The 25273-nt window shown below is 38.4% G+C and overlaps 3 protein-coding genes across 3 annotated transcripts in view; 2 read left to right on the top strand and 1 right to left on the bottom strand.

Annotated features, from left to right (window-relative positions):
• Positions 1-4048: 4048 nt before the first annotated feature.
• LOC114668103 (histone H2B 5-like) lies at positions 4049-4504 on the top strand. The gene has a single exon (XM_028823732.2). The coding sequence runs from the start codon at positions 4087-4089 to the stop codon at positions 4462-4464; it is 378 nt and encodes a 125-aa protein (XP_028679565.1). The 5' UTR covers positions 4049-4086; the 3' UTR covers positions 4465-4504.
• Positions 4505-5112: 608 nt separating this feature from the next.
• On the bottom strand, positions 5113-5455 carry LOC114668091 (histone H4). Its single transcript, XM_028823721.2, has one exon. It carries the CDS (start codon positions 5446-5448, stop codon positions 5137-5139), a length of 312 nt encoding a protein of 103 aa, XP_028679554.1. The 5' UTR covers positions 5449-5455; the 3' UTR covers positions 5113-5136.
• Positions 5456-12470: 7015 nt separating this feature from the next.
• The window catches only part of LOC114667351 (gastrula zinc finger protein XlCGF57.1-like), a 31268-nt gene continuing 18465 nt past the window's right edge, over positions 12471-25273 (top strand). The window contains exons 1-2 of the mRNA XM_028822625.2: positions 12471-12614; positions 22970-23349. Of these exons, the coding sequence (XP_028678458.1) occupies positions 23007-23349 (343 nt within the window). The 5' untranslated portion in view covers positions 12471-12614; positions 22970-23006. The remainder of the gene's footprint in view (positions 12615-22969; positions 23350-25273) is intronic.

Here is a 25273-nt window from a genome sequence, read left to right as displayed (position 1 = left end):
AATGGGATAAACTGGCCATATCCAGTAGTGTAAAGCTTGTAAAGGCTTACGCATGAAGCACAGAATTAAGGGTGTGAATACTTATATGAATGAGAAATTTCTGTGTTTTTTTTTTTAATTTATTTGCAAACCATTTTGCAAACATGTTTTCACTTTGTCATTATGGCTTATTGTGTCTAGTGGTCAGGTACTCAAGCACAGCAACCAAGCAGACAGAAACACCAGCGCCTACATGTTCAGCAGTCTGTGAACACGACCAACAGAGAACTATAAACCGGCTTGAGAAGAGCAAGTTTCAACCTTGGTGCGCACCTTACCACCATTCTTTCCTCTTCTAGATCTTCAGACACAAACAATAGTTTCCTGCAGTAGAAATCTTTCATTTAGTTTTTATAAAGGCTTCCTATGGGATCGTCTTTCAGAACTAACTGACTGCTGACTTACATGTGTTACTGCATCAGTCATCCAGCAACAAGTACACGGTAGGGCACTCGACTGCCAGAGATCAAGTTCGAAATATAGCTGAGAACAACAAAAAGTGCCTTTGGATGGTTTTAATTGCACACGGTTATATATTTCGAGGTTGAGGGAGATAGAGAGAGTGAATATTTTAATTGTACACATCATATTATTATTTATTGTTATTTGTATTATTATTATTATTATTATTATAGTCCTCTTCTTGGATTTTTTTGTGTTGACTAGTTTGATGTTTGAACACTGTTTGGGCAAGCATGCTTGCTCTTTAAAAGTCATTGTTGTTTAAGGCACTATACAAAGTGAATGATATAGAAGGTGAAGATCTGGTATATGTAACAAGTGTCTAAAATACTAAGTTTAGTTATTTGTAGCTTCACCAAATCCTGATAACATTTATTATGTTATATGTTTTCCTGTTATGTTCCTGTTATATTTCCATACTCCATTTATTGTGTTAATGTTACATCATCAGTGTGAGCCTCTCCCAGTATTCGTTGTGTTACTGTGAGAGGAGGAGGAATTGCAAAGCTTGAATAGTCATTTTTTAATGTTCTCTGTTTTAACATTACAGTTCAGCTTCTTAATAAAAAATTACCAAAAATAAATAAATAAATAAATAAAACAATCCATTGCAGTTGCAATACCCCTTCATGGCGGTTTGTATGGCATGTTACAAATTACAATGCAGAGGCTTCCAGGGTTAACCAGACCCAAGGCCAGGGTGCAGCTGTAAGACGCGTGTAGTCGAGACTGGTTACATTGATGCCACAACTCTTTTCAGCAGATCGATGCCAGTTTGTTTGCCGTGGGGTGCTTTGACTTAAGCCCTTTAAATGCAATGTACACTACCACAGACTGAGACAGGAGAAAATGTTTTTATAGCATATCTGTTTTGAGTTAATATATGTAAATTATTCTATTCCGTAGCATTGTGTAATAATTTTCTGCATTAGTTTAATTAGTTTACTTAGTTTAACGGTTGTATTGTTACTGGTTGTATTGTTTATATAATAAATGAAGGGAAAAGACCAAAATGTAACTAACCCTTCTAAAGAAGATTCTTATGAAAGTCAGTTTAGTTTGGGGGGGAGAGGGGTAAGTTAAGACTTCAGATGAAACAAAATAGAGGAGAGTTGGATAGATTAGTACACCTATAGCTGATTGCACACATTGCAATGAATTCCCCATTAGGACTCACACTAATCAGAATTAGGTACACTTGTCACGAAACTAGTGGAGCAACTTAGTCATTCCATTACAGCCCGGCTGCAGGCAGATATGAGCAGCTTTAGCAGTACAAGAACAGAAACAGCTGGCCATAGTCAATCTTTTGATGCAACATTGTCACATGTTAAATTTGTCCTGCAATCAGATGCAAAAGAACCTCCTTTGTTTCGGAGGGGAATGGTTCTGACAAATACACAGTTCATGAGTGGGAAGGATTTACTTTTTTGAGAAGGTGAAATGTCCCTTTGCAGGAGCAATCACAGGAAATACTTGCTATACAGATGGGCAAAGCAAGAGACATAGTTAAAATCATATTGCACAATGCTCCTTCCATAGACCACTCTCAAGACCCCTCACTAATCTTTGATATTCTGAAGAAGCATTTTAGTGAGTTGACTTACTCCAATATGCCTCTCGCTGATTTTTACAACTCATTGTCTTATCCTGGTGAAAAAAAAAATTGATTACTGGATCCGCCTAAATAAGACAGTACATGAGGCACACTGACACTGACAACCCAAATCACAAAGTTGCCATGATGTTTATTAAGCATTGTTCTGATTGATCTATTTCGAACATCTTTAAATTTACATCATCTGAAAAGTGGACTGCACATGAAATTCAGGAGAGACTTGACGAATATAAAAGGGACACCAGAGTTTATGCCACAACACCTAAACAGCCTTCCCACAAATGTGGTGGAAGTGCTGCCAAATAGGGCCCTGCAAGCGTCCAGGCGCCCCCTGGCAGTGGCTTGGGCCCCAGCAGGGTTGAGCGTTCATGCTCATGACATGTAGCCCACAGGGGAGATGGGGGATGCCCTCTGCCAGTCTGGGAAAATGCTCTTTCCCCTGGTCCTTCCAAGGCATCCCGGCCTTCCGCCACAATGTCAATTGGCTCACTGAAACTGGTTCAGAAACCTTTTCTTAAATGTGATTCCAGTTCAGTTACTAGTCATTCTCTATCTCTTTTAGCTTTGTTTAAAAGTTTTTTTGGTTCCTACTGAGTTGAATACAGGTACATCATATACTGTATATTTCTGATACATTGTGTATTTTGGAAAAGTGCTATGTGGTGCATTAGGCGTTAGGGGATATGAAGCCTGATCAACTTCATGTATCACTTAACCTTTTTGTAGGGTAACTGTCAGGTTGAAAGAGATAACTAAGTTGTCATTCATACTTGTGCCAGAAAAGCAGATCATCTTGTTTTGCGTCATATCGGAAAGATGGTTGGTTATCAGGATGTTTGTGGATTTTGGAAGGGGTGAATATAATAGATGTCTAAAATACTAAGTTTAGTTATCTGGAGACTTCACCAAACCCTGGTAACATTCATTATGTTGTATGGTTTACTGTTATATTTCACTTCTCCGTTTATTGCGTTAATATTACTTCATCCGTGAGAGCCTCTCCCAGTGTTCTATTTTACTAATGTGAGAGAAGGAAGATTTGCAGAGCTTAAACGGTCATTTTTCTATGCTCTCTGTTTTAATAGTTCAGCTCAGCCGGTCAATAAAAACATCAAAAATAAAGAAATCAATTGCGGTTGCATTAATGCTTCGTAGAGGTTTGTTCGGCACGTTACACATCACAACGCAGAAGCTTCAAAGGTTAGCCAGATCCAAAACCAGAGAGCAGCGGTACGGCACGTGTAGTGGAGACGGGTTACATATACTGTACACCGATCGGAGAAACGAACCTGCGTTATTCTGCATTACTTCCTTGTAATCCAAGAGAACATTTTCGTGATCTCTCGAAATTAATTGGGTTACATACGCCTACAGTAAGCTAATGCAATTTTTAATGTACAGTAGGGACTGACAAATTAATCTGCATATAACGTTAATAGACGAGTTCAGTTTCTTACATTCTTAAAAATAAATGTTCTAAATGGTTGAAATCCTCTCCTCATACGGAGGATCGAGCTACTGCCCCTTTATCCTCTTTATTCATGTGAATTTAATTTCTTGCCATTGTTTAGGGGTTATTTATCTAATGATTTCTTTGGTCCCTTTGAATGGGCTGATATCCTAACTGGTATCATGTATATTGCATACGCCACATACATACGTTAACAGTTTTAACGCTGGTGGAAAAAGCAAATTGTGTAAATAAAATAAACAAAGAAACATAAAAAGCTTCCTTCCTGTATATATTTGAAAACAGAAGACCCAATGAAAATACTGCGCGCGCGATTTTTTTTATCGCCCTTCTGAGCGCAACAGCAGTTTTACTTTAGGGAAGGGGTGGGGGCAGCTACTCGCTCGTCATTGGTGCCTGAGTCTAACACTGCAGCGCATCTGATTTGCATGACAGGCCATAAAGCAGAACACCGCGGAAACGCTCCATTCGAATTTCGTCGTTGAAATCTGTAGCAATGCCTGAACCAAAAGCTGCACCAGCGCCTAAGAAGGGCTCTAAGAAAGCCGTTTCTAAGACCCAGGCAAAGGGTGGAAAGAAACGCAGAAAGTCCAGGAAGGAAAGCTATTCCATCTACGTGTACAAGGTGATGAAGCAAGTACATCCCGATACTGGTATTTCTTCCAAGGCGATGGGCATCATGAACTCGTTTGTGAATGATATCTTTGAGCGCATTGCCGGTGAGGCTTCTCGTCTAGCGCACTACAACAAGCGCTCGACCATTTCTTCAAGGGAGATCCAGACTGCTGTGAGGCTGTTGTTGCCGGGAGAGCTTGCTAAGCACGCCGTGTCCGAGGGCACTAAAGCAGTCACAAAGTACACCAGCTCCAAGTAGACGGTTCTATCAAAACACAACGGCTCTTTTCAGAGCCACCTATCTTGTCTACAAAAGGGCTTAGTTCTCTAGAGGAACCGTACCTTCTCTAATAAAATGAACATTAGTGGGCATAGTAAGTTCTAGTTATCTTGTAGTTATTGGGCTTACGCATTTCTTAAATCTTGTAAGTGAGATGTCTTTAGTTCAACAGGCAAACTGACTCGCTCAGGAACAGTAGGGGAAATTTGTACTTGTGTTAAACGCTGCCGCAAAATAGTTACTCTTAATTACGGGGACCCCAGTGAATGCACAGCTCTACCATCCGGGTCACATCTGCTACCTTGTTTGAGAAAGCTATTTAACATTATCGCTTAAGTTCGCGTATATCTCTTGGTACATTCTCAAAAAACCGCCGATGATATGGGCTATCCAGTGAATATTTTAACTTAAAATTAAGTCCTGCCAGCCCGATCACAACTCCCTTGCGATTCATTCTCGTTTTGTATAGCCTTTGAAAGATTTTACTCAGGCAAAATCACTTCGTTGCTTTCCATTTAAAGCGGTTTAGAACAATTGCTTAGGGGGAGAAAACGTGAACAAAAAAGCTGTCCAAATAGAAAATGTGGGCGGCTCTGAAAAGAGCCTTTTTTTTTTTTTTTTGTACTTGTTGGACACAGCCTCGATTGTCATCTAACCTCCAAAGCCATACAGTGTTCGGCCCTGTCTCTTCAAAGCGTACACTACGTCCATGGCGGTCACAGTCTTTCTCTTTGCATGCTCAGTGTAAGTCACAGCGTCACGAATAACATTCTCCAAGAACACTTTGAGCACACCACGAGTTTCTTCGTAGATCAAGCCGGAAATTCGTTTCACGCCACCTCGACGAGCCAGACGGCGAATAGCAGGCTTTGTGATGCCTTGGATGTTATCTCTCAGCACTTTACGGTGACGTTTCGCGCCACCCTTACCAAGTCCCTTTCCTCCTTTGCCCCGTCCAGACATTCTCTCTTAATGCTGTTAATCTACAGCTATAAACCTCAAGTGAGAATGTTATCTACTAATATAAATACAACGACGACCTGCTACAGCACAGGAAATGTCTGCGTGGGCTTTAGGAAATCACGCCTTCAGTTTGTTCTTCAGCTTCCCAACTTAATGCACCAACGGAAGTCCTGAAAAGTGCTAATTACATTTCAACGGATTGTTTTTCGAACATTATTTCTTTTCTTTATTTATCGTTCATTGTCCACCTGAATGGTTTGGAAAAAAACCTTTAACAAGAGCATAAAGTGTACGCTGTTCTCCTTATGAAAATAGATTGTAGTTATTCATTTATCCATCTTTCGAACTTCCTTATAAAGAAATATTTCAATGTGCAAGTTCATTCACAATACGATCAAGTCTTGTTTATAATACTGTGATTGGACCATTTCATTAAAATATAGGCATTCAGTATGATTTCTTTATTTTTTTCTTCACTTTCCTTTGGTTATAACAGCTTTCTCCCATAATTACAAGATATACATCTTCCGTTATCTGGCCATTATTTGTTAAGAAAAGTAATGTTTTCTTCTATGCTTTACTACAGAATACAATGCTGAAATTTGTTACAGTGTCGCAAAAGATTACAATATGCCAGCTTCAGGCAAGAAGAAGTGGCCTGAATTGCCTTGGAAGCTTGCATATTGTAAGTTTTTTAGTTAGCAAATAAAAGGTGTCATTTTGCTTGACTTTTCGCCAAATTCATAATGGCTAACACGGTACAACACCCTAGTATTACAGTGTCATATAAAGTGTCTGTAATGTTCTCTCATTCTTTCTAGCCCACTTTCCATAATAATGGTGTAGATCAATGGCCCATAAACATGACGCCCCACATTTTCACATCATTTGCTCATGAATCATGCTGAAGATAAGGTCTGGAAATACACATGGCATTAAAAACCTCATTTACCCTATTTATCCCAAATACCAGGAAATGCAGTGAAAAATCAACCAGAATATTGATATGGCAGATAAATGAACAAGGCCAATTTGCTCCTGCTTTACACAGATTTGAACTTTCTCTGTGCCGTCAAGTAATCTTTGAAGCTTTTTCTGTCTCTCTTCCTACTTGTCTTTCTAAATCTTGGCCTCTCTTTCTCTGGCTACTAAGGCCTCAGCTTTCCTTTGAGTCCATGTAGAGGTTAAATTTGTATTTTATTTTATAACCAAGGATCGATTAGCAGTTTACTGGCGCTCCTTATTCTTGAAAATGCTACATGCAATCTGCCATCAGTAAAATATTCCTTCCATAGATCAATTGCCTAGTGACTGACTTTGGCTTTTGTTAATGATCAATGTGAAACACCATTTCACAGGCAATATATTCATTTCATTTCAAACGGGTAATACGCTGAATAACTGGAAGTTTGAGCATTTGTGTCCACCTGCTTTGTGCCCTATTCACTCTTAAAAATATTGGTTCTTTACTGGGTTATGTGGTTCCTTGAAGAACCATTACTGTTTCATTCTAGGAAGGATTCTTTGCATATGAAGTTGTTTCTTTATGCTTTGAAAAACTTCCTAATATGTAGAAAAAAAAGAAGAAATCTGTAATGTAGGATAGGCTACCTAGCTGGACACTAACAGATTTAGAAAACTTGAAATTAGCCTGTGTTACTATAATTTTGCATCAAGAGTCATTTTAAAATCATGACCCACTAGTATTTCATTACCATCTATTCATGGTTATCTACTGTATGGATCCTATTACAAATCTAAATAGAACATCATGAAGTGACAAGAACTGAAGATACCACAAAGGCACACATCCAGTGATTGAATGGAAGAAAGCTGGTACAAGGTATTGGTGCGTACTGCCCCATTTCTACCCCTACATACATCCATATGCCCATCTTCCCAACTCGCTTATCCGGGTCAGGGTCCCAGCATGTATTGGACACAAGGCAGAGCAGTCCTCAGAAAGGGAGCCCATCGATCGCAGAGGACATCCATCCCACCTACCACTCTAGTGCCAGTTTAGCAATGCCAATTCACCTCAGTATAACCAGGCTAATGTTTAGGAAGTTCAGCACAGATGTTTTAGCATAGGCAGAGTGGACTGTCATTCCTGTTTCACAGCACCAGGCTCTACATCAGGGGTGTCCAACTCCAGTCCTCGTGGGCCACAGTGGCTTCAGGTTTTCATTTTAACGCTTTTCCTAATCACTGACCACTTTTCACAGCTAATTAACTCCTTTTCCCTTCATTTTATTAGCCCTGTTTTTAGGGATTCAGTCCTCTGAATTGATTCGTTTATTCATTAAATGGCAGCCAAACAGAAATGAGATGTGAAATGAGCCAACAGATGACCAGCTAAACTGGAATGTCAAACTCCAGCCAATTTCATTCCAACCAGTTTCTTAATGAGAAGCCCGTTCTTGCTGTTAATGAAAGCTGTTATTGAATATCAAGACTTGTTGTTGCTCTCGTTCTGCCACAGCAGACTGTTGATTTTCTGTTTTTTCTAAGACCACCATCAAGATGTTTTGGTGACCTGAGCAGACTAGCATGACCGAGACCTTCACCTTTCTTTATTTTCAAGTTAGCTGGTCATGTTGTGGCTTGTTTTGTGTCTAGTTATTGTTTGGCTGCTCATTAAGGAAAAAGAAACAGCTACTTGGTAGCTGTTCGGCAAGCACACGAACAAAATATCTTACATCGAGAAAATACTAACAAGAATCCATAACAATGCAATTATTTATTGTTTCCTTCCATTATCAGAAGGAGGCCTCATAAACACGGAAGGAACATTTTCTTAAATGGAGATCTTCGCCACTTTAAGGTGAACGTATTTGTTAGGCTTTAATGGTGTTTCTATCACGTATGGATGCAGGGTTCTGTACAGCTCTGTTGTAAGATGCAAATAATCAAAACCGTTTTGCTTAACTGTATTTTTTTATGTTCAAGTACTATATATACACCATGATTGACAAATAACTTCGATAAGATGAGCCTGAACTTGGTTACTTTTTCGCCTGCTACTTGTATTTTGTGTATGCAGCCTGTAGATGGCGGAGCAGACCAATTCTTCATATTATAGTTTAACGTTATTGATTGCTATGACCATTGCTTTTTTGTTTTACCAGCATGTGAATTCTGACATATGGAAATGAAAATACGCGGCATACTATGTACAGAATGTATCCTGATATAGAAAAAATTTAACAGTGGGAACAACTTAATTGTGGACCCTTGAAAATGGAGTGTGTGGAGAGGTGTTCACCAGACAGAGTATTCCTGTCTGTTTATTTGACCTTATCACCTTATCTTTTTATATTTGATTAGGAAAGCACTTGTGTTCTACATCCTTAGATTCTCCTTTCATCACAATTTGGACACCTCGTTTTATACTATTATGTTTTTTTTCCCCTAGCTAACATGCCTTTAACTCTTTCACTGCTACAATGTACTTTAATCATTTTTTTTTTTTGGTAAATGACCTGATATGAGAAGGGTTTCATTGACATGGTGGCTGAAAAAAAGATATCTTTGAAGTTGTTGCAAGGATAGAACACTTGTTTCCAATTAATGGCGTTAAAGTTTCACTTTCATTGAGTATAAACACAGTTGACTGGGTCCGGCTACCATTTAACTCATTAGGTGATTTGTGTAACGGACCCTTAAGATTTTCATTCTTTCATCCATGCAGTTATTTACTTACTGGATTAGCAGCAAAATTACGGAATTTTTAAATGTATAAGGTAAATTATAATCCCTTACTTCACCTTCAGATGTTACTGACTCTTAATGTTTTGTCAGTTCAGCAATGGAAGGTCCTAGATGGCTCCATTATAAGACAGTGTTCAGGGCAACAATTGACCTTTAATCCCAAACTATGAGTCTGATATCACTGCGGTTCATAGACATATATAGATAGACGCCGCATTCACTGTGTTGCCCAGTCAACACAATATGTAAAGCGCGTCCACCATATTGCGAGTGGCAAAAGTGCCATTTAAACTAATACAGGTTGGTGTGGAAACCGGGTTTTCTAATGAAAAAACAATAATGTTTAAAACAGTATCATTTATATACAACAGATTTTGGCGAATTGTTTAAATGCAATTATTTATATCCATTTATACACTAATAATTATTATTATTTAATAATTGCCATTATTATTATTATTAAATAATTCCTCCCATATAAGCAACATTTCTCAGACTGCCTTCTTCCATCTCCGAAACATTTCTAGACTTTGCCCTGTTCTTATGCAACACGGTACTGAAATATTGGCTAATGCCCTCGTCCCCTCACGTATAGATTACTGTAATGCTATTCTATCTGGCATCCCACAAAAACTTATCCATCGCTTACAACTTCTTCAATATTCTGCTGCCAGGATAATAACCTGCTGTTCTAAATTCACTGAACATATTACACCTATTCTCTTTCAGCTTCACTGGCTCCCTGTTCACTACCGATCACTCTCCCACTTGGACAGAGACAGTGGTGCTGTAAGAATTATGTTTCTAGACTTCTCTAGCGCCTTCAACACCATCCAACCTATGCTCCTTAGGGACAAGCTGACAGAGATGGGAGTAGATTCATACCTGGTGGCATGGATCATGGACTATCTTACAGACAGACCTCAGTATGTGTGTCTTGGGAACTGCAGGTCTGACATTGTGGTCAGCAACACAGGAGCACCGCAGGGGACCATACTTTCTCCAGTCCTGTTAAGCCTATATACATCGGACTTCCAATACAACTTGGAGTCCTGCCACGTGCAAAAGTTTGCTGACGACACTGCTATCGTGGGCTGCATCAGGAATGGGCAGGAAGAGGAGTATAGGAACCTAATCAAGGACTTTGTTAAATGGTGCGAGTCAAACCACCTACAACTGAACACCAGCAAAACCAAGGAGCTGGTGGTGGATTTTAGGAGGACCAGGCCCATCATGGACCATGTGATCATCAGAGGTGACTGTGTGCAGAGGGTGCAAACCTATAAATACCTGGGAGTGCAGCTGGATGATAAATTGGACTGGACTGCCAATACTGATGCTCTGTGTCAGAAAGGACAGAGCCGACTATACTTCCTTAGAAGGCTGGCGTCCTTCAATATATGCAATAAGATGCTGCAGATATTTTATCAGTCGGTTGTGGCGAGCGCCCTCTTCTACACAGTGGTGTGCTGGGGAAGCAGCATAAAGAAGAGGGACGCCTCACGCCTGGACAAACTGGCGAGGAAGGCAGGCTCTATTGTAGGCACGGAGCTGGACAGTTTGACATCTGTGGCAGAGCAACGGGCACTGAACAGGCTCCTGTTAATAATGGAGAATCCACTGCATCCACTAAACAATATCATCTCCAGACAGAGGAGCAGCTTCAGCGACAGACTGCTGTCAATGTCCTGCTCCACTGACAGACTGAGGAGATCGTTCCTCCCCCACACTATGCGAATCTTCAATTACACCCGGGGGTGTAAACGTTAAAATTATACAAAGTTATTGTCTGTCTGTATACCTGCATTGTTATCACTCTTTAATTTAATATTGTTCTTTATCAGTATGCTGCTGTTGGAGTATGTGAATTTCCCCTTGGGATTAATAAAGTATCTATCTATCTACTGATACAATACACAATACTGCTCTTAACATTTAAACCTCTCCACAACCTCACTGAACACTACTCTCGCTCACTCAGATCCTCATCTGCAGCTCGACTTTCTGTACCGCACATCAAACTCAGTTCTATGGGAGCTCGAGCGTCTCTTATAGTGCTCCTCAACTCGGGAATTCTCTTCCCTCTCGTATATGTCAGCTCGATTCAATAACACATTTTAAAACTACCCTCAAAATTTATCTTTTCAAACTGGCATACCAATTGTGAATTTTGCACTGTTACTGCCAGTTATCTTTGTTTGTCTTTCTTTTAACAGTGAAATATTACACTCAATGACAAAAATAAACAATTTTATTGTATACAAATTGGCTTAATAATTTCTGAAAACATTTCACTCATTCCTCTCTCAATCTCTCTCTCTCACACGCACACACACACAATGTGGTTACTTAAATATATACAAGATAGGATCTAAAATCCATGAAACAGAACTGTCTTACATAGCTTTTTCCATGTGTTGCCACTCTGTAATTTGAGAGTATTCAGTCTGGCAATATGGTGCAGCCTTAGTTTGTGGAAGCCAGACACAACTTCAAACCGGGTTTCCTCAATGTGCTCCTTGAGAAAAAACACATTATCTGAACCAATCTCAGCCCAAACAAACTGATTGATCACAGATACACTGACAGCTTGTCCTAATGTCGACTGTCGGATAACACGCTCAGCTAATTTGACCACCTTGACTGTACCCTCAGAAGGAATCATCAAACCTCCTTTGTTTTTGTTTTTTTAATGTGAGCAAGTGGTAGCTTTGATCATATGATGCCGGTACAGCATCTGTTACCAAACTAGCACGGCACACATCACAGGACAGCTTTCTCAAAATCCTGTCTAAGGGCTACCTCCTGGATTTCTTTGTTAAACCTTCAAAGTTTGAGAAATGTTAATAGCTAACTACAATCTACATAGTTAGTGACTATAGAGCACTTTGAGCTACATTATTTGTATGAAAATGTGTTATATAAATAAATGTTGTTGTTGTTGTTGTAAATACGTTTAGCCAAAACGTTGCTTAGAGGCTCACTTGAACACATAAATGCATAGCTTTGCTATCTTAGCCTAAAGTTAAGATTATAAAACGGGATTTTCTAATGGTCAAATATAACCAAAACAATTGTTCAGCTTTACCTTTGAAATGTAATCCCCCGGGATCTGGTTTGGAGCGTACAGCGGTTTGTACAATCCCAAGCAGCACATGTGTGAGGCTTCTTTATCCATTACTTCACGCCACGGCAGTGCCACTCGCAATATGGCGACGACGTTGACGTACGATGCAGCTGGTCATGCGGCGTCTAGTAATTATATGTCTATGCTGCGCAGCGCGACTCCGGTAAATTGACACAACGTGCACCGTGACGTCATTAAGAGCGACGAAAACTAAAGTTGTCTTGTACCTGTAGTTTTTCACTTTTGTTGATGGTAAACTGGAGGCGGTGAACAAGACGACATGACTTTTTCGATTAAGTGAATCACCACATCACCCAAAAAGCAGAGGGTAAGTAATCCGAGTGTGGGACTGTCACTTTACCGATGTGGGATTTTTTTTCTTTTGTTTCGGTCACAGTTGCTGCATGCAAGCAAAGCGCGTCGTTAAGGGCTTGGCACGACTGAATTTCTCTGTTATCTCGCGATAATTGGCATTCATACTTTTCTCTACGGATCGATGCACCTCGCGTTGTCGATTCCCGTTTCTACTTCAAAGCGCCCAGACACACTGCTGTTTTTGCCGTTATCGATGCTGTAAGTGTTCTCATGGAATCGCCTAATTTTTCGAGCACTAGGAGGAGGCATTTTCATATAGAAACCGCACATTGATATACATTTTTATTATTATTATTAAAAAATAATAGAGTAAAATACCTGCCGTAACACCCAGCTAAATCAAGAAAAGCGATGCGGTGGCACAGACACTGCATTTAAAAATAAAAAAATACATAAATAAAAAGAGAACAGACCCAATCTTCTTCACCTGTTGACAAAAGACAGCAGTATGGCAAAAAGGACCGCCGTGTTGTAGGATTTAAGGAAGAATAAAAAATGCGAGCAAGTAGCCAACTTCAGTCTGGTTGTGTTTTCTGGTAACTAAAAGTCAAACGAATACCCGACAAGCTGTTTTATGTTAACCTTAGTTAATTCTTACCACATAAAAAAAAAAAAAAAATCTTGTCGGTGAGACAATTTTCAATTTTAATCCAATTTAAGAAGACTTTGTTTCGTTTCAGTTACGAAAAGTATATATCTGGGTTCTTCTAATTGAATATTTGTGCGAGCCACTCTGTGTAGGATATTATTATTATTATTATTATTATTATTATTATTATTAAATACTTTGATCAAATACTTTCATTCCAAGAGTACATAACTAACAAACATTGATATAACCAGTCTCCGATCTACAGTTCTTACATTTTTTTATGCACAGAATATAAAAGATTAATTTAAATATAATTGGTGTTCAAATGAAATTTAACTCAATTGAAGTTGACAATCACATTTGAAAATCGTTAACAAAGTAATTTTATTCACTTAGCATTTGGTTGCCATCTTAAAATGTATTTGTGTTTGTTGAGTAATTTCATAAAACAATGCTTACTATATATAGCTGATGGTTTTCGAGCTTCTATATGTTAATCTGCTCCTTCGCCTCACAGAGAAGTTAAATTTCATCTCCCCAGAGCCGGTTTCCATGGCCAAGATCTAATATACCCAGTCCAAAACACTCTTGCCTGTTAACCAATTGCCATTGCATCTGACCCTCCTCATTTGTATCACTACTCCACAGCAGTGATATTTCAGTTCTGATATTAATTGTAGTTTGTTTTAATTTTATTTTATAAAATTTATTTTTATTTTTATTTCGCTCTAGTTTTCAGAGGAGCCAACAATTTTTCATTTTATTTAGTTCTGTGTTTAAAATTTTAGTTTTTATTTTATTTAGTTCTGGTGTTTTTACATAATATTAGCAGAATTTTCGTTTTTTTTTTTTTTTTCTGTTGAAAGACCACAAATGCTGGCCTTCACATATTTCAATGCAAGTTATTTTTCAGTCAATAAAATACACTCACAGTTTATAATGATGTTAAACACAGCTTGACTATCAATGATCAGACAGAGTAAGTGGCCTAATGAGTATAGTCAGCAAGATCAAATGTTTCAAACCAAGAAACCAGTCTGTGCAAGCACGTTACTGTTAAGCTATAAACAAACATGCATTTCGAGAGATTTTTTCATGTTGCAACAACGTCCATTGCGCAGATAGTCACACAGTGAAAATATTTGCTTGACGAACATCTGTAATGCAGGTACACAGACAAGGTCCTTGGCCACTGGCGCCAACAGACTGCATATTGACGATTTCTGCTGGGGGCACTGATGCAGTGAGGTTTATGGCTGGTAATGCACAGACTCCTTCAGAGTCAGAGTAACAAATATATGAACCCAAAAGAGTAGCTTATTCACTATTCAACTGGCGGCATGTACATTGACTGCTGATGAGATATGAAACATAACCAGTATTCTTTACACACAGATAGGTAAGGTGCATATTTGGATAAGAAAGGATGTTACATGTATAGCGGAGAGAGCGCGTTTGCTCTGCACCCTCCATGTGTTCTAAGTTTGCTGTTGCAATTTCACAATTCAAACTCCTTCAATAATAATAATAATAATAATACATTTTATTTATATAGCGCCTTTCCCATGCTCAAGGCACTTCAATACAAATTCAATACAAATGAAAGTACAGAGTGGTGTACAAAAAACAAAATTCAATTTTGACCTTAATTGAAATATTTAGTTGTTTTTTTAAAAGCTTTTAATTCTGATGCTTTAATCAATTTTAATACAGACTGTTCAACAAAAGGATAACAAGGAAAAAAAAAGAACATTTTATTTAAGGTCAAAATGTAGTTTTTAAATATTGGATTGTTTTTTTCTTAGTCTGAACCCATTTTTTATAAAATTGAAAACCTTTTATGGTCTTACCTTTATTTGTAAATGAAGTCCATGCACCTATCCTTCTCCACGAAAATCTCTGTCACTTTCTTGTAAAAGTCCTCCTTATTTTGTTTTAGTTTTAAAAGTCTTAATCTTGTATTTTGGCAGTCAGTAGAAATAAAAAATGGACCGCTGACTTTCTGATATCGCTAACTTATTGGCGCCGAGAGCCTCTGTGTAGAACAGCAGCAACAAGCACCTGTTGGGCTGCAGTGTGGCATGGTATTGTCTGCCTCAACTTGTGCCTTCTCACTGCAGTTTTATGTCCGATCAGCAAGACTAAATATGTCACAGACATTCATTACAGATATTAGCCAGACTGTGGAAAGTCGGGTGTATAATAAACGCGTGTGCAAACATTATATTGCTGACATACAGAGAGACGGCAACATGCATGCACCAATTGCATGCAAATTCAGCGATTTTAACTATAAAAATTATCATAATTATTAGAATCGCACAGAAAACAAATTTATAGCACAGACCAGTGGACAAATTTATTTTATGTTACTAGTTTTTTTGTTTTTTTTTACTTTTCAAGATGACCGGTGTGACCGCATGTCTCTGTATGAAGTGCAGTCATGGTACCAGAGAAGTGCTGGACTTCCACTAAGCACTGATCCACCTGGCCCTGCACTGAAACTCCAAGACTCTTTTCTTCTTCTCGCACGCTACATTTGCTTTTATTATAATACTAGTCATTTAGCCCGTTTACAATAACGGGCGCTAGAACAGTAGTGCATAAACATTAGTAGGAACAGTTTATATTAAATGGCAAGGGACTTTGACCTCATTCTTTTTGTTGGTCGTATTTTTCTTTCTTTCAGCCTTTTGTTGATGTTTACTTGCTGAGCTGACCGTTCTTCGTGGGCTGCCGACGTGTATTGTGTGTCTTTAATTTTCTGTGACAGTAATACTGTCTTGTACGGCTCTATTCAATAAGGGCGCGTAGATAATTTAGTTTAAATGGCTCTGGAATATGTGAAGAGCAACAGGTGCAGATCTTTATTTACGCGCGCCTTTATTCGCTGCGCCCAATTGAGGTCGTCCTTTTGAGGCTCGCCGTTTTGTGCGCGCTCTTATTGAAGGATACCATCTTGTATGTCCGCTGGCTTGTACGTCCGTAATATACGTCCATAATATACCTTTAATTTTCTCTGGCGTAATACAGGCATGCACGTCGGTAATATGCCTTTAATCTCCTCTGACAGTAATACTGGCTTGTATGTGGCTGTAATATGCGTCACTGTATTGTGTACGTTTAATTTCCTCTCGCAGTAATACTGGTTTGTATTTCCGTAAAACGCCTCTAACTTTTTCTGACAGTAATATTGCGCATAGCACCATGCCACGCACATGCGCACTTCACCAGAAGACACCCACACACGGACACCTGGACGCACATAGGGATTTTATATATATATATATAGATGTGCTGTAATTAAAGTATTTCCACATGTTACTTTCTTGCTTTCTACCCACAAACATCTGTGCAAAACTCGCCTTTGTCACCCACACGTGCTTACTGCTTCAACCGTATGAGCAGAATGTGCTCAACAAACAAACGACAGTCCTTTACGGAAGTTGCGCCACTTGACTCTAGTAAGCCCAAGGTACAAGATCACTGCATAGTGAACAGCACAACGTAACTGAACGTTCAGGGCGACCTATAAACAACTTCTCTGCACAACTGAACCGGATTGAATGAAAATGTTACTGTTATTTTTTTCAGTTTTACTCAATTTTCGTTCTCGTTTTAGTTCGTTCACATATCACTAATTTTTATTTTTATTTAGTTTTAGTTTCTCTGTTTGCCTTAATTTCAGTTCTTGTTCATGTAAAACGAAAAACAATATTTTTAGTTCTAGTTCTCGTTTTCGTTATGAAAATATCACTGCTCCACAGAAGTGTTTTTGTGCTCAAACTGACAGGATTACATGGGTCACCAGGCACAAGCCAGGAAACGCCAATCTCAAGTCTGCTCTCTGTTCCAGGTACGGTTCTCTTTGATTATTTTTGAGAGTCAATTATGGATTGCTCTTTGCTAGTCTCTTCCTCTTAGAGCAAATTGCTATGAGTAACTGTATCAGGACCATATATGTCAGACAGCTGAGCTCTAAAGATTATTGAGGCACTCAAGTACCTCAGGTACATAATCCTGAGAGGCTGCAGTAGAAGGGACTAGTAGGGACAAAAATCCATATGGATGGATGATGTTATAATGTACTCAGACTGAAACATATCTTTTTACAAATAGCAAAGGTATTAATGATTAATTTTGTGCATAGACACGCCTCTAATCTGCCGAAAAGCTTGTCAAGACTCTGCTACTTAAAGGGATTCAATAGCAGGTGTTCTCCTCTCCAACTTGAAGCAATGAAAGGTAGTGTGCCACTCATTCAATCCCTCGGTCACACTGCTGTCAAGCAAACACAGCATAAGACATGTCCCTGTTACTGACTGATAACTTTACATGTGCATAAATTGTCAAACCTACTTCATCCAATAGATTCACCAGTCAGACTGAACTGCGCTGCACTCTGGGTAATATTTTTAAAGGGGTAGGCTCCCTTATGAGACACAGCTCATTCACATACAAGTCTACACACAAATACATCATTTTTAAGACACAAATAATAATGCATTTTATTTATACAGCACCTTTCCCATGCTCAACCTAACATAACATTTCACTTACTGTTGCCTTCTGCTTTCACAGATTGTCATGTTTAGTGAGAGAACATATTTCATAATTTAAATGTGTTCATAATGTAAGAACTTTATCTTGTATACCAGATCAACCAGTTTATTAGTCTCTCTTTGGTGGCAGTATTGAAGAGGTGTCCATAACTGTCCTAAACTTGTAATTAATGAAGATTTTCTGTGTCTGTGTGAAAACATTTACTTCCACTGTCGTGGAGAAAACATTTTCAGAAAAAACACACAGTGTCTGTGGATAGATAGTCAAAATAGACTTTATTGCACAGCATAGAAAACCAATGCAGAGCACATAAAGTATGTCTCAGTTCAATGAAGTGAGCCCGATATCAACGCTTCCCACTATTTCTTATCATCTGCCACACATGGTTTGTTCATGATAATGACCTTGCTACACACCTTTTTGCATTACAATCACTTGGGGCCTCATATATAAATGGTGCGTACGCACAAAAACGTTGCGTAAGAACGTTTCCACGTTCAAATCGCGATGTATAAAACCTAAACTTGGCGTAAAGCCACGCATATTTCCACGGTAGCTCATACCCTGTCGTACACAAGTTCTCTGCTCGGTTTTGCAGACTGGCGGCACCCAGCATCAAAGCAGTGTTACTGTTCCTGTGTGGTTATCCTTTCTTTTTTAAATCCACATCCCTGATGCAGCTTTATAAATACACTGATATTAACCGCATATTATTCATTAGTTTAATGCAACTGATTGTAATTAACCTGTAACAATATAATGGTCCACGGAATGGTCAAACTATTCTAAATACCATAACTGCTTTAGCATTGTTACTCTCACTGCACCTTCTTCTTCTTCTTTCAGCAGCTCCCGTTAGGGGTTGCCTCATCGGATCATCTTTTTCCATATTACTCTCACTGCACCACTCGGAGTATTTATATCACTGTATCTGAGTGTGAATCACAACTGTACAGCAGCTGATCGGAAATAGAATTATCGGTATACAGCATCAAGCACACGCTGCCTCAGCCTTGCTTGTCTATTGAACTGCTCTCACACGGCAAATGCTTTAGAGCCTTTCCTGTACTGACCTCGCAGTTCAGAAACAGTTTCATCCCAAGAACTCTAAACGCACTCAATCAGACCATCAAGTGCTCCTTGTAGAACTGTTTGTATTTACAAGTACTATTGCCTCACTGCAAACTTGCGATACAGTTATAATATTGCACAACCTGAGCCACTTTATAAAGCGTGTATTTACATATGATGATAATATCATTTTTAAGATGAAATGCAGCAAAATATGTTTTATATTATACAGATAAAACTTTAACTTTTACTACACGGTACCACAGCGCTAGCGAGCTGTTGGCGCTCCGTTCACGGATTGTTCTTGCCTCGGGCTGTATTCTTGCTGGTGCTGACGCAACACTGGAAGGATAGATGGATAGAATAATTAAACACATACTACGAAAATATTTTGAAGATCCTTAAAAGTTTTGAAGAATCAGCGTTCTAAGCTTACATGGCTTAGCGTCTATTACAGAGCTGATTGTGTGGCAATTGGGTATTTGGAGAAAGAAAAGTAAGGACAGGAATTGGAGATTAATACGTTAGAAAGAGACAGTATTGCTACAATAAAGTATTTCATCGAAGGTTGCGCATGGCCCATCAAGCATCTTGGTGGCGCAGTGATTGTTCATGTCTCACGCGTGTTCCCATGTTTAATAACATGCTTTAACTCCTATCATCATGAAAATGATATCACGTATACATCTCAGTATTTTAATTATTCAGAGAGCTGTAATATCACGAACGTAATGGATTCTGTGTCTTGTCGGAGGAAGAGAAAGCCGGGAAGCACATAGTGATTCACACACACAGAGCACATAGAAGATCAAATACAAAACAAATCATTTAACATGCTACTTTAGTTACGATGGTATTGAGAAACTAGTAAATTAAATGATTTTAAGATGAAGTTTATGATGCTCTACTTTAATGACAAAATAAACTAGGTGATTAAAGTGGAAATGTAGAGATTAAAGTTGACATTTCGTGCTTTTTTCACACTGTGTGCCTTTTTTTTTTCTTTGTACCCTAATAAGCTTTCATATGAGACTCAGATGGTAGGCTACAACTCACCTTTTCACAGTGACTTTGATATGTGACAACTTCTTTTTTATTTCGGCACTGTGCGACTTTGTGAACTTGAACTTTTGAGTTTCTCTGACACTCTGTCGCTCGATCAACTTCCTTTTGTTGTTTATACCACTGTTTAAACCAACAAAAAGTATGTTTTTCTTTGCCTCCACTTGGTATTTGCCTAAATTCTTCTGTTTTTCCTCTTGCTTTTGCCTTTGCCTTTTCACAGAAGGCCGAGTTTAAGGGCTATTTATATTGATTTGCATATTCAAAGATTCTGGGAGGAGTTGGGGTGGGACAGAAGGTGCGTCATTTTTCACGCTGACCGGGATTTATGGAGCGGAAGAACGTGGAAGTTGGCGAACGCACAGATTTATGCATCTGGATTTTTTTGTGCGTGAGCACATTTCCACTTTTGTGCTTACGTCATGTTATAGTGCGAATTGTATGCACAGCGTTATGCATGAGGCCCCTGGTCTTGTAGAGTTTATCATATCAATAAACTTGCCATGTAGACTTCCCCATAACAATCTCCATCCCAGTAGACCTTCTCAACAATTTCCTTATCTTCACTTTGGCTTGCAGGACATATTTTTCACCTGGAGGTGAGTATCACCCAGATACATCTCCCTTCATTCTTGTGTTCCTAATCCTGTGCTGTTAAAGATCGATGGCCTTTCAGTTAATCAGTTCTCATCATTATGTTGGAATCAAGCATACCCCCCATTTGAAAACTGGATCGCTCATTTAATAATTACTTGTTGCACAAACTTCCCTTAAGGCTAAAATCATAGTCAGTTGTGTTGATAAGCAACAGCACACATCTCCACAGATAAGGTCTAAGCTGTGGACAGCCTTGAGCAGGCAAGCCTGAAGAAAGGAAACATACAAGCTTTTAACAGTTACTCTTATAAAGCTTAAAGCTAGCTAGTTTAATACATTTTGCTATGACTTGCTTTATTATTATAAGGATTCAAAAAGAAGCATTGACATATAAACTTAAATGCTGTCTAAAATATATATGCATGCTGATATGAAATCCTTCAAACACAGGCAGCTGCACAGTTAGGCAGGGGCAAGCAGCCTGCCACTATATCTGACCTGCCAGCACAGGAGCTCAGCTGGTGGGAATGGAAGCAGGCGACCTTGGGTCCACAGACTTACATTTAAAAAAGAGAAAAACCCTAGCCTTTAGTAATCAACTCTTAAACTCTTATATACAGTAGCTCATGCTAGCTAACACAATACATTTTGCTTTAAGTTAATCACCTAAGGTATTGATAGGCCCTAATATCTAAATTTAAATGGCATCTAAAATTTTTATATATTTATGCACTAACATGAATGCTTGCTTAGTGTTCTTAAAAACTGAAGGCTAATGAATGCTTGTGGAAGCTTGTTTAATGTTCTGTCTAGTCTTCTGTCAGTCGGAAGCCTCAGCAGCCGTGTTCCCAAGACACAAATCTGCTTGCTTACTTTATCAGTTCCTTCAGAGAACTGAATGTTATTGACTTACAAAAGTTCATAACAAAGTAAGTAAAAAATTCAGGCAGGCCTGTGGCCCAGCACCCCTTATGCCTGAAGCAGCTTAAAAGGTCACCATCTGTTTTAGCATAAACTTTTAATAGCTAATAGCAATAAAACTAATAATAAGGCACATTTAATCCTTAATCTAAATTCTCAATACCACAAAGTGAAATTGATAAACATTCATCTTTATTTTGAACTGTTAAAAACAGGGCTGAAGTTTTATTTTAGAGATTTTAAAGGAAAGTCTGCAAATGTCCATTAAGACCTGTGCCATTTGGCTGCTGTCCTCCATCATTAAGCGCCTCTTTTCAGACAGTATTATTATTTTCAAACTCTATGTTGTCCCAAAATGCCTATGAGATATGCTTCCTCAGTGAGTCTTTAAGACAGTAACATCAAAATGTTTGTTACTACTGTGTACACAGGCCAATCATACTTGAAAAGAGTTGGACTAATGGAGCCAGAGAAAATTGCATTCATGAATTAAAAGTCCACACTGGCACCATGCTCCTGGGCGTTTTACTGCACATGTTCACTAAATAGTAGGTTGTGAATTTTAGTTTTTTGATTGAAGGAGGAAAATAATTCAGAAATATATCTTAGTTTTGTTTTTTTCTTATTAAGAAGTCTATTTATATAAAAAAAAATCTTCATGTTCAGAGAGGCATGACTCTACATCATGGTCATAGCCCAACTACCCCTAACATTTGTGTTAAACATCTCAATAAATGCACTCTTTCTGCCAGATTTTGTATTCCATTACTCACATCTAATTATCTTAAGCTCCTTTACAGGTACACAATACAGTGGCAGTAAACTCATATGTAACAGGTCAGCAGCTCAGCAAGTAATCTGCTGGTTTAATGGAGTATAAACCTTTGAATTATCCAATATGTCCTCTAATTGGTTGCAACTAATTATGTCCTTACTTGTTAAATCTGTGAGGTGGAATTACAACTCTGCTTGCTGTTTGCCTTTCTTGGATTTCTGTTCTCCATTTGCTGCTTTGATATAATTGTACTCATCACTTGTATTTCATCCTGCATGTAATCTTTTTATTGTAAAGCACCTTTCAATAGTGCCTGCTGTTAATGATGCCATCTCAAATAACGATTGAGTTTAATTTTCAAATTAAATTGCCTTCGTATGTCCTAGCCTACTACTTTGTTTCCACTAAGTTGTTATAGAAAATCAGTAAGCACATCTACTGTAACTAGTACTTGGAGCCTACAATACAACACTTTTACACACAATATGTGTAATCCAAGTAGTGAATTTTGGTAGCCCACAACTGTTTGAGGTCCTATTCCACAAACCTGTTGGACCCTCACTCCACACTTCTCAGTTCGTGTTACATATTATAGTGAGATATGAAGAGTGATGATGATAATAGGATAAAGCTTAGCTGGTAGAGTGCTAAAAAAAAAAAGAAACTGGAATATTTTTAGTTCTGAATGATGTTGTTTTTTTTAATTTAAATTCTGTTCTTTCAACAGCAAGGAAGAAGCAGATGCCATTTACTAAACCACTAAGATGAATGTGAAAGAAGAGACATGTGAGGCTGACATAAATACCATGGAGGTAATGACTGTGAGTATTAAGGAGGAGGAGGAGAACTATGAATGGGAGTCTGTCCACCATGGACAGGAGAGTCTCTGCATTAAGGATGAGGATTATGAACTGAGGTCAGTGGATATTAAAGAAGAGGCTGGGGGGACTTCTGTCAACAGTGAGATGCACAAGTGGGAGATTATGAAGCGTGGGGACCCTGCTGTGAGATCTGAGTCATTACAGTCTGACACAAAGAGGACTGAGACAGCTTCATCTGGTAGGACTTGGGAAGATCAGCCAACACCTTCAAATCATTCTGAACAAAGTAAGTGTAAAATAAAAATACATTTAAGTTTTAGGAGTTGGAAGTACAGGCCCGAAAAAGGTGTTTCATACTTTTTATGTCAAAGTTAAAAAGTAGTGAGGTTTACTATTTTATGATGAAATTTGTGAATAGTTTTTTTTGTTTTTTTTTTCTTTAGTAAATTACTGACTTAGTAAGTGTAATATTAACTGTTAAATCTTAAAAGGAGTAAAGGGGTAGTTATTAGACTGTTGAGTATATATTTACTAGCTGATTACCCAGTGGCTTCGCTCACTGAGTGGAAGGGAAAAAAATAAAATGCAGTATTTATAAAATAAGTTTGTTAATTACCAATTTTATTTTTCAATAAATAAAGAGTATTTACAATAACATATAAATCAATATAAACAACATTATTAACATTGTCATCATATGAGAATATGAAGTAAACATTGATTACTACTGCAGTGCTTTCGGGTAAACTACATTCTTTGTTTTTTCCATTCGGTGCATAAATGTATACATTTTTTGGTGTACCCACCCGAGAACATGCTACATATAACTGATCGTGGGAGAAGCATGGATTTTCTAAATTGATTCCTACAACTTTAAGTGATTGGCCTTGTGCTCTATTTATTGTAATTGCAAATGCAAGGCGGACCGGAAATTGTAGCCTTTTGAAGTCAAATGGCATGTCCCCAGGGATGAGCGGGATACATGGTATGAAGACACTATTCCCTCTACCGGCATTTGTCAAGATTGTCGCCTCAATGACATTTGGTATTAATTTTGTGACATACAATCTTGTGCCATTACACAGTTTGGGAGGATCTAAATTCCGGAGTAATATAATGATTGAACGAACTTTCAAATTTAATTTATGAGGCGGTGGACCTGGTGGCTCCAATGAATTTAAAAATTCAGTTGGATAATTAACTGCTTGATTGGGGTCCATAATAGTATCAATAGATTTATATGTTATGTATGGTCCTGGGAGCTCTTGGAGGATGGTGTTGTTAATTTTATTGACATTATCGTTTTTTGGAGCGAGAATTGCACGTTCGCAAAGCCATTGTTCATCTTTTACTATTAGTTGGAAGATTAGGAAAAACTTTCCGTATTATTTCTTGTACTGAAGGTAACAACACACAGAAATCAGGTGAAAAGGAAATCAATCCTGAAAGAGAGTCCGAAGGGTATTTCCCATTTCGAACACTGAGTAGCTGCTTCACAAAATTATCTGCCGTGTCATCACCGAGAATACGCACCCTCATGTTGGTAGTTAGGTTTTTTGTTTCAACATGTTTCCAAATTGTAGATGATTTTAAACACGCGTTGAGTTCATTTACTGGTGTGCCTCGTGAAATAACCGGTAATGTTTGATGAAAATCTCCTGCAAGTAAAACAACAGTACCTTCCATTATTTTGGTAGGATCTCTGAGATCTTGCATTGTTCGGTTCAAGGCTTCATAAGCTCTTTTATGTGCCGTGGTGCACTCATCCCAAACTATTATCTTTGAATGTTGCAAGACTTTTGCCTTTCCAGAGCCCTTGCGTATGTTGCAAATTGGATTTTCATCGTGAGCGAGGTTTAATGGTAATTGGAATGCCGAATGTGCTGTACGGCCTCCATCTAATAATGTGGAAGCGATTCCCAATGACGCTACAGCCAGAGCTATGTCACCATTCGCTCGTATCTTAGCAAGAATCAGGTTTATTAAGAATGTTTCCTGTTCCTCCAGGAGAATCAAGGAAAACAACACCACCATTTCCTTTTTTAATCAAACCCATTATATGATTGAATGCAGTTAACTGGTCTGGTGTTAAAAGGGGTTTGTTCGTAGCTATAAATTGTCTTAAAACATTTACATCGTAAGACCTTTCTCTTAAGACATCCGTATCTATTGCATCTGATGCTGCCCTGTTTGGAGCTGGTAAACCCAAG

This window comes from Erpetoichthys calabaricus, chromosome 1 (genome assembly GCF_900747795.2).
Source record: "Erpetoichthys calabaricus chromosome 1, fErpCal1.3, whole genome shotgun sequence".
In the NCBI taxonomy this organism is placed as follows: Eukaryota; Metazoa; Chordata; class Cladistia; order Polypteriformes; family Polypteridae; genus Erpetoichthys; species Erpetoichthys calabaricus.
Note: the sequence above shows the minus strand (reverse complement) of the source record. Positions and strands in the feature narration are given on the sequence as shown.